Here is a 16,219-nt window from a genome sequence, read left to right as displayed (position 1 = left end):
AATGGATACCGAATTTTTCTTTGGTGGCCAAACCTTTGGTAACATTGACTTGTAAAGATACACCTAATCCCCTTCCATGGTCTGAAGATTGTCAGAAAAGTTTTACCGAATTGCGTGATGCATTGTGTCCGGCTACTGTGTTGGGTACCCCCGACTACAGTAAGCCTTTTACACTGTATGTCCATGAGAAGGAAGGTTGTGCATTGTCGGTGTTGACAGTCTTTTGGGGACAAGCAACGTCCATGCGCGTATTTTTCGTCGACTTTAGATCCGGTAGCTAGAGCGTTGCCGAGTTGCTTGAGAGCCACAGTGGCAGCAGCAGTTTCTATTCGCCAGTCTGCTGGTTTAGTGATGAATAATATGCTGATTGTAATGGTTCCACATGCAGTGGACACTTTGTTAAACAGGACCAAGACACAGCACTTAACTAGTGCTCGATTGTCAGGTTGCGAGTTGACACTTTTAGCGAGTCATGTGCACATAAAAAGATGCAACATGTTGAATCCAGCTACGTTGTTGCCGATTGTAGCAGAGAGAGATGTTTCTGAACAACATGATTGTTTTCTCAGAACAGAGGAAGAAACGAAAGGGAGAGTAGATCTCAAGGACACTCCTCTTGTGAAGTGTGATGGTACCTTATGGGTGGATGGTTCATGCTTCAAGCTTCCGAATGGTGATACGACTGCGGCATATGCTGTCACGACTTTGCATACGATTGTTGAAGCTGCACGTATCCCACATAATTCAGCTCAAGCAGCAGAGTTGATTGCACTTACAAGAGCGTGTGTGTTGTCAAAAGGAATGAAAGTGACCATATATACCGACAGCCAGTATGCATTTGGTGTGGCCCATAGTTTTGGACGATTGTGGAAAGAACGTGGGTTTTTGACTTCGCATGGAGCCATGATACAGCATGGTCAGTTGGTGAATGAGCTTCTTGAGTCACTTACTTTGCCGTTGCAAGTCGCGATTGTGAAATGCAGTGCACATAAGAAGGTTACTGATGATGTTGGTCGTGGTAACGCATTTGCTGACGAAGTCGACGAACAGCAAGGGATGTGATGAGTCGAGTGTATGTTGCAGGCCCTGCAAGATGGTTTGGTGACATTGGAATGTGTGAAGATACGATAGAGAGTGTGAAGTCTATTCAAGCTGAAGCTACAGAGAAAGAGTTGAGTGTGTGGAGAGAAAGTACGGGTAAAATGGATGCAAATAGTTGTTGGGTTGATTTGTCAGAGCATCAGCGATGGTTGCTGCCCGATGCGTATGTACTTGCAGTGGTTACAATGGCCCATGGAATGGCTCACATCAGTGTGAAAGGGATTTGTAAGTCGTTGGCTCCAGTATGGCAGAATGCTAGAATTCCTAAGTGTGCAGAAAATGTGGTCAAGAATTGCATGGTGTCTGAAATACAATCCTGGTAGGGGAAACCCAACTCCAGCTGGTCATTTTGCGCCTCCAACGTATCCGTTCGAGGCTTTGCAGCTAGATTTCATCCACATGGAAAGGTGCAACAATTTGAAATACGTACTCGTTGTTGTTTGTGCCTTTTCAAGATGGGTAGAAGCATATCCCCTGAAGGACAACGCTGCCATGTCCACAGCTGAAGCCCTTGTGAAAGAGTTCTTCCCTAGGTTTGGAATGCCGAGAATGGTCTGGAGTGACAATGGAAGTGAATTTGTGGGTCGAGTGATGAAGAAAGTATGTGAAGGGCTAGGTATCCAGCAAAAATTCCACGCTGCAAATCACCCCCAATCAGCTGGACTAGTAGAGTGCTATAATGGCACGCTAAAACTAAAATTGGCCAAAATCCAAGCGAGCTCTGGTCTTAATTGGCCTGACGCTCTGCCTTTAGCACTCCTATCAACCAGAATGACTGTGCATTCGCGAGTGGGACTTAGTCCCTATGAAATTGTGTTCGGCCGTCCGGCCAACATATGGGGAGTGCCAAGGCCGACAAAATTCAGTGAGATCGAACACCCTGTACTGCTTGATTATTTGTATGAATTGACGGCTAAATTGCGTGTTTTACACCAACAGGTTCACAATACTCTGCCTCAGGTCTCTGAAGCTTCAGGACATCCTATTACTCCTGGATCCTGGGTGCTGGTCAAGAACTTCCAGCGGACAAAGAATGACCAGCCCCGTTGGACCGGCCCTCACCTAGTCCTTCTCTCGACGATATCAGCCGTTCGAGTGGAAGGAAAGAAAAACTGGATCCACGGCGTACACTGCAAGAGGGTCCCTTTGCCTCTGCCGTACGACCGGTGGGTCCAGGAGGGTATCGCTGACTCTGAGACTGAGATTGTGCCTCGTTTTCTGCCTTTCAGCGATGCACATGTAAAAGGAACAATTTCCGAACGTGGAAGTGACAGTCTTTTGCAAGGAGCTGTGCCACCGTCAATCCAATTGGACACTACAGAGCCTGAACTCCTGTTCCAGGACCAGACATTACCTGGAAAAAGACGTCATAACCTGAGGCCGAGAACTATGGACAAATAAAAAGATTTTTTTCTTTGCTATTTTTAAAAGTGCAGCTCTCTCATCTGAGAAACTTTTTTTATTTTTGTTTTTCGAACCACCATCCGGGTTCAGCTGTAGGGTCGCGGTTGCCGAAGTCTTTGGAGTGCAGCCGAAGACGTTAGGTCGACGGTTCTGGTTGGTCTAAGGGAGTTGCCCTGGACTGACGGAAGCATTCCTTAGCATAGAACACCCTACCATCGCGAGCAGCAATTAGAGAGGATGGAGTTTTTCGAGATGGAGAGACCTGCCAAAGAGATGAACCGTAAAGCTAAAATTTGTAGAATGATGACCAAGAAACGCTTTTTGATAATATGCATTTTTATGTTTAGTGTAATGATATTTTTAATAGGATATGTTTTATTCTCTTTTCAAGTGACATTTGCACCCACAGCACAGCCCATGCCTCCTTCTACTGTTTCCTCGCATTCTTTTCACCCTTTACCTGAACATGAGTCCACTAGGAGATTAGAGTTTATCAATAACTCCTTCGTTCAGCTTTTGCACCAACACCAATTAGTAGTGAACACGACTAACTGTTGGGTGTGTGGTCTTATGCCTCATACTACTGATAAAGGTATCTCTTATTTGGTCTTGCCTTTCAGCCATAATGGTTCTGTGTGGGCATACAGAACGATGTTCATTTATGCACATGAAGTCCACCCCCTACGTTCTGTAAAAGATAATCCAAAGAATAGTGCTCTAGTTAAGGGTATAGTAGATATGATTAGGGAAGATACTTCCTATGAGACTATCCCGAGAGATGAGACACTAGCATATATTGGATGGAACGTGACCGGATACGGAGTTACTGTAAGTAAGAAACAGCGAACTAAGAGATCCTCCCCGATTTGGATTGTACCCCATCAGGGTCACCTATGTCTGCAAGGTAATGGCAAGAATCCCAGAGCTCAGTTAGGAAAAAGTATCTGCACGGAAACATATGTCTTTGCATCCCAGACTTCCCTTCGTTCCTTGCAGCTAAGGGTACCTATTTCACCTCATGATAGAGCCTACACATGGTTGCCCCCTGACTTCTCGGGCACGTGTTTTGTTTCATTCCTGTTGCCTCCCACCTACACAGCTGCGGCAGATTACCATAAGACAAGGATAGTTAGAGGTGTTTTCAGTAGAGAAGACACTGCAGGACAAGAATTTGGAGATTTCTTTCGGGGTTTTCTGCCGTTTTTGGGACCTATGGTTAACAGCAGGAACATAAGGCAATTGACGAGAGTGGTTGAATCCACCGTAGTTGTAACTGCCGGTGCCCTTAGTAACTTGACTGCTGAGCTCCAGTCGGATCGCCTTAGGACCCTTCAGAACAGGGTCGCGTTAGACGTCATACTTGCAGACCGAGGTGGGGTATGTAAAGTGATCCAATCGAGTTGCTGTGTTTTCATTCCAGATAACGCTCCAACAGTGTAGCCATCTCCAAACTACATAAGATCTCTGAATCTATTCATGTGGATAAAGGAGATTGGTCGTTGATGGGGTGGTTCTGGGAACTGATGTCCGCCTGGGGTGGAAGATTCTGATGGTCATTGGGATGATCTTAGCCATCCTTTTCCTGTTCTGTCCAGTGTGCTCCTGCTATATGTGGCCTCTGTGCTACATCGTGTGTAAGGAAACCTGTATCGAGGGACGAGCTAAGTAATAGGATGATGCTACAGCAACATCTCAATGAATTTTTGAATATAGACCTGGACTCAGATTAGCGTGAGTATAGGTTATTGCCTATGTAAGGGCAAAAGGAGGGTCTGTGGTACTGAAAATTTTGGAGCTGTGTCATAAACATCGTCGTATCATGACGATTTTGGTATCAGCAGACCGAGAATGACGAGTACACTACATACTCCAATTTTCGTCATATTTGGGCGGCGGAGTCACCATTAAATCAGGGACTCCGTCCTGAACCCTCGGGTTCCATTTTGTATACGGCATCCATTTTGTGGTTGCCCTCACATAGACCGATGACTAAGGCCAAAAACGAGTCTGAAGGACACGTACACCTTTGCTGACTTCTCTGTGACATGGGCAAGCTGACTCCACTGCCTGAAGCCAAACCTGTTCGGCCAGTTCCTTTCCCAGTGGCCGATCGAGATTAGTATCAAGGCACAGCATACCATAAACCTTTCATCGCACACAAACCACGCCTAATCTTACACGCACCTGTCTCTGTTTCTTACTTTATGACCTGCTTTACGAGGAGGAGGTGCCCGATTTTATTAGGGGTCTGTCGATATCTGATGAAAAATGTTGGGCCTTGCCGGGTAATTGGTTGTGGGTTGGACAAACTGAAAATAAGCTTGTCATCATGATTCTGCTTTTTCTTTGTAGTGAAAATATGTGAATGGTCAACTGTAAAATAAGGAATGTTTTGCCTAAAGCATAATATTTTGTATAAAAAGGGATGGCTGGCTTTGTAAGGGGAGCAGTCTCCTGAGAATATACACCGTGTTGTACTTCTAGGATACCTGTTACTGGCTGCAGCCAATAAATTCGATCTTTGACTTCACCAAGAAGACTCTGTGTTTCTGTAGTCTGGGACAGGAAGGACTCGAAGTCTTAGGGTGTTTTCCCTGGCACCGCTGGGTTCTTAAAAACCCAGTACTTCAGTAAACATACGTTATTCAAATCCTAATGAAAACGTTTCTACATACAATATCAGTAGCAGACTGTATCTTCAGAAACAGAGGTTAAATAATGCTGCATGGGTTTAGAACCTTTTTAAACAGTGTGCAGCATTGTAGTACATTACACTGTAACCGTGCACTGAGTGGGCTTGAGTTGAAGTGGCGTTAGTTTTCAAGGAAGAAAATTCATGCCCACTGCCCTAATGACAATGCTATTGGTAAACCTAGAGTAACTTAAGTTGTCATGTGCACCGTGTGTGCGCATGGTTGTTATTATAGATGGGGGAGTATTAAAGACTTCTGTTTATACTAAGGAGGTATCAGCACGGAAAATACTTTGAAATTTTAATTTCAAGGTTTTCTCAAACGTGATAAAAGAAAAAGAAACACAGTGTTGAAAGGTAATTGCTTAGCATCACACAATTTGGTCATGCGGGTAGCTGCAATAGATCCCTTGTTTACTAATTTCATGTTGTGTACTTTGGCACTTTAAGTAAGACTTATATGTGCGTAAGTGGCTGCTATTGCATGTGTACTGCATAGCACAGCCCTCCAACCTCTCAGCATCACATTTATAAGTTATCTATTCTCATTTGTGTGCCAAGAAAATGTCACTTGAGCCTGTGCCCTTATAACTTGACAAATTTGATTGACTGGGAGCCAGAGCTCGCAAACAAAGTTAGCAGAGTAGCAAAAGGTTGCCTATGGGTTGCAGTTTGGCCCTTGGTGACCCTCAATTGATTTCCATGTTCACCCTCATGGAACACAAGAGGTGATTTAGTTAGTGGCAGAGATGTATTTGGATGTGAGGTAAGGTGTGGATGAAAGATGTAATTGGTTGCATTAGGTGGCAAAGATGTAAGGTTGGTGTAAGTGGGGCAAATATTGGGAAGGGGTAGAAGGATGCAGGAGTAACATGCAGTAGAGTTGTGGTAGGGGTTGTGAGAAGGGTGCTAGTAATAGAATTGTAATTGAGCGGTGTAAGCGAGGTGAGAATGAGTGAGGCGAGACTTGAAGGGAGTTAGCTGTGGTAGCGGAGAGTGAATCTAGGTCCTAGGGTGCACAGGAGAGTAAGCAGAATGATGGGGAGAGGAGTGTGCTGTGAGTTTAGATGCATGTTTGCTGCAATTGGAGAGGAGGATAAATAAAAAGAAATACTGTTGTAGTTTGTTGGGGAGGTGTGCACTGTGTGTTGTATCTGGAAAGGGAGGGAGATTAAACCCAAGATCACCTATCCCACCATGCAAGGGAAAGGGATGGAATATCCAAGAGAGACTACCCTCTCCTTGTTCTAAAAGAGATGGCCTACGTTTTGTGAAGGAGGTGAATTATAGTGCTGTGGGCCACTCACACCCATGATACAGAGGCCACTGCACTTTAGATATCTGTGCATCAGGGGCCTAGACATCAGATCACTTTCAAAACTAGCTTTTATTGTGGGCTCCCTGGGGCACAAGAAGAGAACCAGCCCCGGGGATGGGATCCCTGGAGTTTTTCGTGACTCAGGGATGTACGGTGCACACACCCCCTACTTAAAAAAATATATATATTTGCTCTTAGGAATGGGGTCCCCCGTCTGGTAAAGGCTCGGGGAGGGGGATGTCCACCTCCCCCCCCCCCCCCCCCCCTTTAAAATGAAGACGACCCCAGGGCCATGGAGACCTCCCGGGTCTGAAAAATCTCAGGAAAGAGGGTAACCTGTCCCCCTCCCTTTTAAGGTATCCCCATGGCCTGCCAAAGCTGCATGCCCCCTCTCCATTTCTTATATTTTTGCCCCGGGCGAACGGCTCCCTGGAGCCTCGGAGAGGCTTGGGAAGGGGGTCTGTGCTCCCTCCTCCCCTTTAAATATTATAACTTTTTTTACACATATGCTTTGAGGTTGGATCCCCAAGGCCATAGTTAGTTAAGGGAGTTGGACTCTACGCACGTCCCTCTCGCCAAATAATGATTTGGGGGGGTGGATGGATGTCATTTAAAAGCGAGCAGGCCCTACAGCAGCCAGCCCACCATGTGACCAGGCACTTCACCCAACCCTCCCGTAGGCAGTCAACACCCTTTTTTTTTTTTAACAGATTTTATTGAAAAGTTGCACATATTCCGCAGAGCTCTGCACACCAGAGATATCTGCAGGACAAAATAGCACTTCAAACGAGATGCAAGCAGTTTCATTTTTCTGTGAAGAACAAACATAAACAAAGCACAACTAAACTCCCCCCTCCCGGATCCCACCCACCACCCAGGTCGCATATTATTATTATTATTATTATTCTGAGTTTTGTATAGCGCCTGGTTACCTATAGGCATCCCAGCGCTTACCAGAACATATAACACTACTAAAGAATGAAGGGATTAAACAGAAAACAGAAAAGTTTTTAAAAGTTTTCGAAACCGAAGCAGGCTAGCATATGGTCCATCCCGTGTCTCCCAACCCCTTTTTTTAATTGTATTTTTTTTCCAGTCCAGGGTGTTAGGGTACCCGTACCCAGCTCTCTTGGACCATAATTATTTATTTAATTTCCTCTGTTAATAGTAAAGTTTAAACCATAGGAGTCGTTGTTGGTAATGTATGACCACTTGTGGCCAGCGTAATTCTGCAGTAGCTATTTCTAATTATCATCCAAATACAGGGAGTGTGACTCCTAAAAGTACCAGTCAACCAATATAAGTTCCCTTCAAAAGAAAATAGGCCCAAACTACTTAAGAATCAATCTTGTTCTCAAAATATTCCGCCTACGCTGTGCATTGCAAATTACATGTCTGTGGTTTATCAAAATAAATTTATTATACAAAAAGATTATGAAATGTACAGTGTTTTTATATTAAATCTCACAAGAAAAACTATAGCTTGAGTATTAAAACTCATATCTCCTTAATATTAATTAGAACAATTTTATAGTAGCAGACTTTTGTCGCAGTGCTTTAGTGGAACTATATGCCTACCCAACCTTCTTCAAGATATCATATTATACACAAATTTCATAGGTACAGATTCAAAGAACAAACTGTTAATAAAAATACAACAGAAATATAAATATTATACACTGGATAAATAGAACCAAATTCATTATTAGTCTATAATTAGACGACCAACCTCTTAGAGGTTTCCCTCTATAATTATTATTAAATCTTATTCATTTCCTCTGTGTCATATACTTATGTCATAGATTTAGCAATACCTCATATTTTTACATTGTTATTTTATTCCACTGAACACATCACCATTTAACTATGGTCAACCCTATTAATGTGTACTCACTAATTGGCATCATACTCTAGCTCTTGTTAAGAGAACGTGTTGACATGAGTGGGCTGGCCTTTTATTTTTAAGGACTCTAATATCTCACTCCTTATTTTTGTATCATGAACTTCACTGCTCAATTAGTAGTTAATATCTCAATATATTCTTAATGTGTTGGACCCCCATTTACCACCTTGGTTGGGTCTCTTTTAACCAAAAGCATGACTCTCCAAACTGGTGCGATTTTCTAGTGCGGGAATCACTTTAAAGTCTTACAATTCTGATTTTTTTCTAACATTTCACTCCACCGTTACACACTTTATTTGTTCACTGTGTGTATGTGTTAGTCCATGCTACCAAAGACTCCTTTCATATTGAGCCACTCTCCTACAATTTTCTGTTGGTGCTGTTTTGTCTAAAAAGAAAAACAAACGCCAAATCCAGAGGCGCTGCACTTCGGGTTAATCAGTCACATGAATTAAGTAGGAGAAACAAGTGCATTTTCAACCAGTTTAATGTCAGCGTACATATGTCCAAACTTGGATACTATTATATGGTCTTGTCTTTGCATGCCTTAAATTTCAGAGTTGAGTGGTACTGGGCCCTATGCGCATATATATTACAGTCCACAATTCTTTCTTCCTTTTTTAATGTATGATACTCCTTAATAATGGAGCAGCAGGTTGTAAGTCGCTTAAATATAACCTACATGTAACTACATCAGTTGCGCATGTTAGGGCTTCCATCAATTATTTTTACCTCATTATTCACCAGGGTGTCTAATAACCTACATGATTTTACCAATCCAGTAAGAAGTCGACTGTTCACAATAGTACTGTTAACATTATTTCATTCCAATATCCGTACTCGCAAGGCTACACCTTTGCTTTAGAGAGCAGAACATTTCATACTTAATCTTATTATTCGCTCTATCCTACTTGCTTAATTGCTACCCCGATTCACATTTCAAGTTTGATTTACGCCTACTGAGTACCATAGGACTCATACCGCAGACGAGCCACATTTCAAGAGGTTGTCCCATAGCCAGCATTTTACTAGCCCCCTCAGCCCCCACCCCCACCAAAGGATACATTCGCACATTAGAGCAAATTTGTCTTCCTTTGCAGTCCCTCTTATTTGGAGGTAGCAGTCTTTCTTGAATCTGAAAACCTTATTAGGGAGGATCTGGTTTAGGTTATCCACCATAGTATTTGATTCCAGGAAATGTGGTAAGTTGTTTGCTTTTTTGAATTTTTCAATTCCATAGTCATATCTGATAGAAGTATATGGGCTCAGCATCAGTGGTAACTAAGATACAGTCAATCCGTCGTTCAGTATAATCCATTTGTCTAGAATGTCCTTGGTGTCCTAATATATGATGGGAGGATTTTCATCAATGACTGTAGGTGCTGATCAACCATCAAATGCAGCCCTATCTAAAGGTCTAACCTATAGCTGCAAACATCACCCCCTCCCCAAATGGGCGCTATCGACAGGTCTGTGTGGACTCCTGTACTATTAGTTTGTTTGCATCACACCTGCACGCTTTCCATTCCAGACTCTTCTGTAGGGCAGAATCCTATGCCTGTTTCACACCTACTGTGTGAATTTTGGGGTATTGAACTGGTGTCTTTACTTGTCCACAAACACACATCTCTACGTGTTCAGATTGTAAACTTGGTTGTCAGTTTTGTCTTGTTCCCAATCCATTGGGTCTATGTCACTGATGGGACTGCTCATGCAGACGTGCAGGGTCATGTATGTGTTTTGATATTATTCTTGCTGCTTGTGAAGTGTACCGTAACAGTCAAATGACTATAAACGACTTCAACTCATGAGACTGCCCTTGACAGTCTGTGTACTCCAATTACTGCTCTTCCTTACCTGTGGGAACATTAATCTTTCTTTTTCTCCTTTTTCCAGAGCTTATGTTGAGAAATATCTTCTGGAAAAGTCAAGACTTGTTTACCAGGAACACAATGAGAGGTAAATGTTTAAAACTTAAATCCACCATAATCATGTCTTGTACTAGCAACCAGAAGAGGCTAGAGTTGAGACGGCTGCAGCAACCACGAAGTGTGCAGCTAGAGGAAGTTGGACAAGGGACTGTGAAGGTTGTTCGAGAGAGAGAGACTGCGAGAGAGCAAATCCATAGGGCATTGAGGAGGGGACTGCAAGTGAGGGAGCCAAGGGAGGCAAGGGGAGGACTAAACAAACTCAGAGGAAGCATCTTTAAGTGACTAGAGAGGTGAGAGCCGCAGTGCAGAGAATAGAGAGGGGAGTGCATAATCACACAGACAACTAGAGAAATTCCGAGAAAGAGCTGCCTTAACTGAGTGAGAACTGACAATATATTATAGTTACAATGGGCTACCACGGACCAAGCAGTGAGAAGCAGCCAGAGAAAAACTGCAGCAACAAAGACCATTAAAGGGACCCTGAAAGGGACTGCAGCAACACACTTGAGGCTGTTGAAGTGCTGGACCATCACCAAGGGTGTAGCAGACTAGACCTAGATAAAGGGACATGAGAGGAAGGTACCTTGTGCATGGCCAAATGGCCTGCATAGACACATCATGCACGGCCACAGTATCTGCATTGAGATCGTGTCCTTTTCGAGGGCCCATCTATAGTGATCGCCAACAGACTGGCCTACTTTGCGGTCCCTTAAAGAATCTGTTTGCTAGTGTCATGCTGCTGCTTTTCTTTTGCGCAATCAAACCTTTAAGTGTGTCAGAATAGCATCTTTTTGTGGTTGAAGCTGGGAGAAACCAGCGCTGTTTCGTCAGCTCTCTGTCACTGTGTTTCCCAGCAGAATGAGAACAATTGTATTTTGTTTGGCAAAGAGAAGGAAATGACTCGAGGCCATTTTGCGGTTGGCCTAAAAGGGGAAACTGGATTCAACAAAGACTAACTACTACTCTTAAACATTTGTATGTATTTATATACAAAATGATATGTGTGCCTGATTTGCAGCGACATATTAGATATATGTATTTGTGTGTGCACATATGTGTGTGTTTATATATACACATATATAAATATATGTGTGTATGTGCCATATATGCAATGCCATTGTTGAGTGACCGGCTTCGCCTCACAAGAGGCGGAGGGGTCACTCAACAACGGCATTGCATTGCATCTGCATATGGTTTATGTATGACTTTTTCATGTACATGCTTTACCAAAAGATCTTTAACCAAAACCAGGATGCAACGAGTTTTAATTTGTGAAGTAAGTTTAAATTAAATCGGAGGCATTGCTATTATGGGGAGGGTTGCTTCTTGGCTGTAATGTGCAATCTCTGAGAAATTAAACCTTGTTAATCTCATGCCAGTTTTGCACTACTGTGGCATCAAACTGCAATTTGACATTTGCATGTTAGTTAGTAAATACTTCATTAAAGGAAAGTTAAGATTCTTTACTTGGAAAAGAAAAATACGTTGAAATTCTACTTAAAATCTTCAGTTGAAGGGGTGTTACGGTAACAAATCAAAACGAAAAGAACACTGAAACTTTACAGTTACTGCCGTTAGTTCCCCAATTGCACTGCACCTGTGGACATGATGCCACTGATGGTCTCGAAAATATTGTGAGTGAAATGATATATAACATCACTACTGAAATCACTACTAAAATCCGAATTTTGGATCGACGAGCTGTAAGTGAAGTGTGTAGGTTGCAGAGTCCAGGGCTCAGGGTGCACATGTACAGACCCAGGCAGAGCAGATCCTGAACTTGAGCCCTGCATGCGACTCCAAAAGTTCATAGGTTATGATCTCCAGCCATACCCAGTTCGTACAAACATCATGTGACCTTTTAGCTATTGATTGTTATTGTGTAACAACAACACCGTGGCTTTTCGTTATTCCCGCTCTGTAAGGACCTAGTATGACCAGGTCTGACTGGGAGCTCAACCTGAGTCCATTGAAGGTTTCAAAAATTGTGTGAACTTGGTTTATAAATACTTGTCCCAATTCAACATCATATAACATACAAAAATTCTGGTTCAAAATCAAAGTCGTTTTTACTGTGTCTGGTCAATCTTATTCATATGATTTCAACACATACAATTTTGGTAATTGAGTGAAATACGATTTGACAAATACATTGTTAAGTCACATATGTATATTTCATTCATTGCAAAAAAGTCTTTAAATAAATGATAAACATCAAAACATATCCCAATGCATTTCGGGTCACTACTGGACCCTTCTTCAGGGGTGGTCCTTTATACAAACGGTTTAAATTCTTGGTTTTCAATAGATGTTCTGTGTATGAGCACTTCAAAGTAACCTTTCAAACACTGAAAAGATAGTAATCGCCATAAAGACAATGTCAGTATTTGCATATGAAAGTCTGCACAATGTTAATATTTAGTTAAAGTCAAAAAGTAAGTGAGTGAGTTAAAAAAGTAAGTGAGTTATGACGTAAATAGCAGCTGCAGTATATGAAGAAACAGTATTTGGGGGATACAATGTGGTGATCCTCAAGTGCAACCTTAATGTCAAAAACCTACTTTCGTATGTGTACCTTACATCCAACACCACGTGGTAAACAATACGTGCAACACAATTGCACCCAATATCAAAATCAGTGAATCGCGACTTACCCGCCCAACACACACTATTGTGGACGGTTTCAAGAATTCAACTAGCGTATCCGGTTCTGTAAATTAAATGGGTGCTTATGTCAGTCAAGAAACGTTATGAGCACAAAAACGTATATCTAGCTCTATGTGGCTCACCGGCTTACCGAAATGAAAGTATTCCAAGGATTAATCTCTAGTTTCCCGTTATCTGCGGTGCAGCCTAGACTAATTGTCCAAAATCTCCCTGTAAATGAAAGATACGAGTACATCAATCTTACAACCGAATTGCCCGTTCGGTATTGTCAACGCGGCAAGCGCTTCCATCATGCCTACCTTCAGTCTCGCGTCGTCCTCTAACCCTCGACCTGGCATTTACTTCCGGAAAAAACATCCGGTGAAACGTAGCCTGCTTATGTAGTCATGCACCCTGGACTCCGCCTAGCGTGCAGTTCACGGTGTGTGTAATCTTAAAGGGAAAGGTGCTACAGAATCAAACACCTGTCAAAAAACGTCGGGTCTTCCGTGATGTAAACTACACCCTTTGCTCAAAAATGTCTCCAAGTCTAACTAAAGCCGTAACTAAAGTGACATGTACCAAAGCCTCCAAATTCCATGAAGAGGTGTCTGGTTGTGGTTATGGCAGTCTGCGCTGGGTGTAATGTCGCATTGACACGAAGAGGAGTGCTAAACAGTGGTAAAGGGAACAGCTCAAGCGTGCTCTGCAAAATGGGAATGTACACTTGTACTATCGAACATGACGAAATGTCAATTAAGGCAGTCTGCGCTCGAAGTGATCTCAAATTAACACGAAGGGAAGTGCTCAACTCTGGTGAAAGGAAAAGTGAAGTGTGCTATACAAGATAATAATGTGCACTCGTGCTGTCAAACACACATAACAAAGTATCCTTGATGCAGTGAGCAATTGACATCAACTAGATCGAAAACCTTGATCTAACTGTACAATTTGCGCTAATAATGTTCACATTTCTACATTTTAACAATGGGTTAAACAGTTATCAATGACAAAGGCGATTAAAACTATTATAACACTGTGCATGAAATTCCTGGATAATATACAAACAGCACAAAATAAGTCAATAGATTAAATGCTTTCTCGTGCGTGATGCGTCGCAAAATGACTTGGTCAACAGAACACTACTTGCCACAGATGCAATGTGAACCTTACATGACGTATATACATAGTGTCCTGATCTGATGAACACATGATCATGTAACATAAACTCTTAAAGGCATCATTACATATCACTCCTGTCTGATGACTTCTGCATGTTGAGTCTGTTCATGAAAAACATTACATATCATATAAAGCTATTCATAGGAAACATAACATCTCATATTGATCATTAAGCCCCCCCGGTGTGAGGGTGCCCAATTTTTTAATCCAAAATGTCTCTCTACGGGACAAGGCCACAGTGTGATCGATGCCAGGGTGTTTTTCAACCACTTCTAATACTGTGTATCTCAATTGTGGTATGGTGTGTGATGCACTGATCCAATGTGTCGCTAAACTGGAGGTAGTGGATTTGTTACGTATTGTACTCTTGTGCTCGATGATGCGAGTCTTGATTTTTCTTGATGTCCGTCCCACATACGTGAGTCCACATGGGCATTGTATCGCATAAATGACTCCTGCAGAATTGCAATCTGCACTGAACTTCAAAACTATGTCTTTGCCAGTTTGCGGATGAGGAAAGGTTTTACTCACTCTAGTATTGTTGCATTGTCCACAGTTGTAACACTTTTGCATCCCTTTAAATGTCACAGTCTGGGTTCTTTGGGGTTTTTTGAGTAGCTCCCTTATGTTCTTCGCTCGAGTGTATGCTATTATGGGGAAATTCTTAAATATGTGGCTGAAATCAGGTTCGTTCGCTATCATTTCCCATCGTTTCTTCAAAATTTGTCTAATCCTGTGTGATTGAGTAGAATGTTTCATAACAAACACTATGCGTTCATTCGGTGACTTCTCAGTTTTTCTCAATAGTCTCTCACGGTCTATAGATCGAACACGTAGCTCTGAATCTTCTAAGACCTTTTGAGGATACCCTCTGTCGGTGTAACGCTTTAATTGTTCTTTAATTGCATCGTCACACTCCTCTGCATCCGATGAAATTCTTTTAATGCGCATCAATTGGGATGTGGGCAGATGGTTCTTCAAATTTCTTGGATGTGCACTAGAATAGTGCAACGCATTGTTGACATCAGTGGCTTTGCGGTAAACAGTGGTTGAGATACCCTGCGATGTTTTCTGTATTTCTATATCCAAGAAGTGTATCTTTGAGTCTTGAACATCGTAGGTGAATTGGATACGTGGGTTGCAAGCATTGAGTTCTTGAATCCTCTCAACCAATTCTTGTTTGGTACCCCGCCAGAGGACCAAAATGTCATCAATGTACCTTAAAAACAATATCAGATTGTCCATCCATCTATGATCTGTGAGTATGTGTAGTTGTTCAAAATGTGCCATGAACGTGTTGGCATACGATGGGGCTCCTGAAAACCCCATGGATGTCCCAGTTTTCTGTAGGAAAAAATCCGATTTCCAATTAAAATAACTATGAAATAGTGAAAAGTGTAGCAATTCGATTAGAAACACACCTAATTGTTGCTCAATGTCTGAATGTAATAATCTCCATTCAATGGCTTCCAAGCCTTCCATGTGTGCGATCGACGTGTATAGTGCCACTACGTCTATGGTGCACAATATTGTGCTATCATCAATGAGATCATTAACTTCAGATAGTTTACTTAAACAATCCGTGGTGTCTTTCAAATGAGTTCCCCATGATTGTACTAAGGGTTGTAAGTGGAAATCAACAAAGCGTCCAACTGGTTCATGTATCGATCCGCATCCAGCTACGATGGGTCGGAAAGGTGGGTCCTCTATGCTCTTATGAATTTTAGGGAGCATGTATATATGGGGCACTTGTGGTACAGCGGTCTTCAGATATCTGGCTGTGTTGATGTTGATCGTCCCATCATTTTCAGCTTTGGTGATAATCTGGTCTAGCAAAACACTGAATGTGGTGCACACTGCTGTATATTGATGACCATAAATATATGCTTACGCTTCTTGATACAGTACAGAGATTTCCGCAACCAATATTGTGCACGCATGTGTACTTACACAAAGGCCATCCATCTTCCCTTTTTTCAAAAGCACATGCTTTCCTTTTTAGGTCTCGACTATTGTATCCCGCAGGGATTAATAGCTCGAAC

At 42.3% G+C, this 16,219-nt stretch overlaps 1 protein-coding gene across 4 annotated transcripts in view; it reads left to right on the top strand.

The window, feature by feature from the left end:
- Positions 1 to 16,219, top strand: part of MYO9A (myosin IXA) — a 1,257,959-nt gene that overhangs the window by 348,137 nt on the left and 893,603 nt on the right. For all 4 annotated transcript variants that reach the window (XM_078685018.1, XM_078685017.1, XM_078685015.1 and 1 more), the window contains exon 4: positions 10,315 to 10,377. In XM_078685018.1, the coding sequence (XP_078541144.1) occupies positions 10,315 to 10,377 (63 nt within the window). The remainder of the gene's footprint in view (positions 1 to 10,314; positions 10,378 to 16,219) is intronic.

The sequence above is a fragment of the Lissotriton helveticus genome, chromosome 3_2, assembly GCF_964261635.1.
Source record: "Lissotriton helveticus chromosome 3_2, aLisHel1.1, whole genome shotgun sequence".
NCBI classification, from domain to species: domain Eukaryota; kingdom Metazoa; phylum Chordata; class Amphibia; order Caudata; family Salamandridae; genus Lissotriton; species Lissotriton helveticus.
The sequence above is the reverse complement of the archived record's forward strand: the minus strand, read 5'-3'. Positions and strand labels throughout refer to the sequence as shown.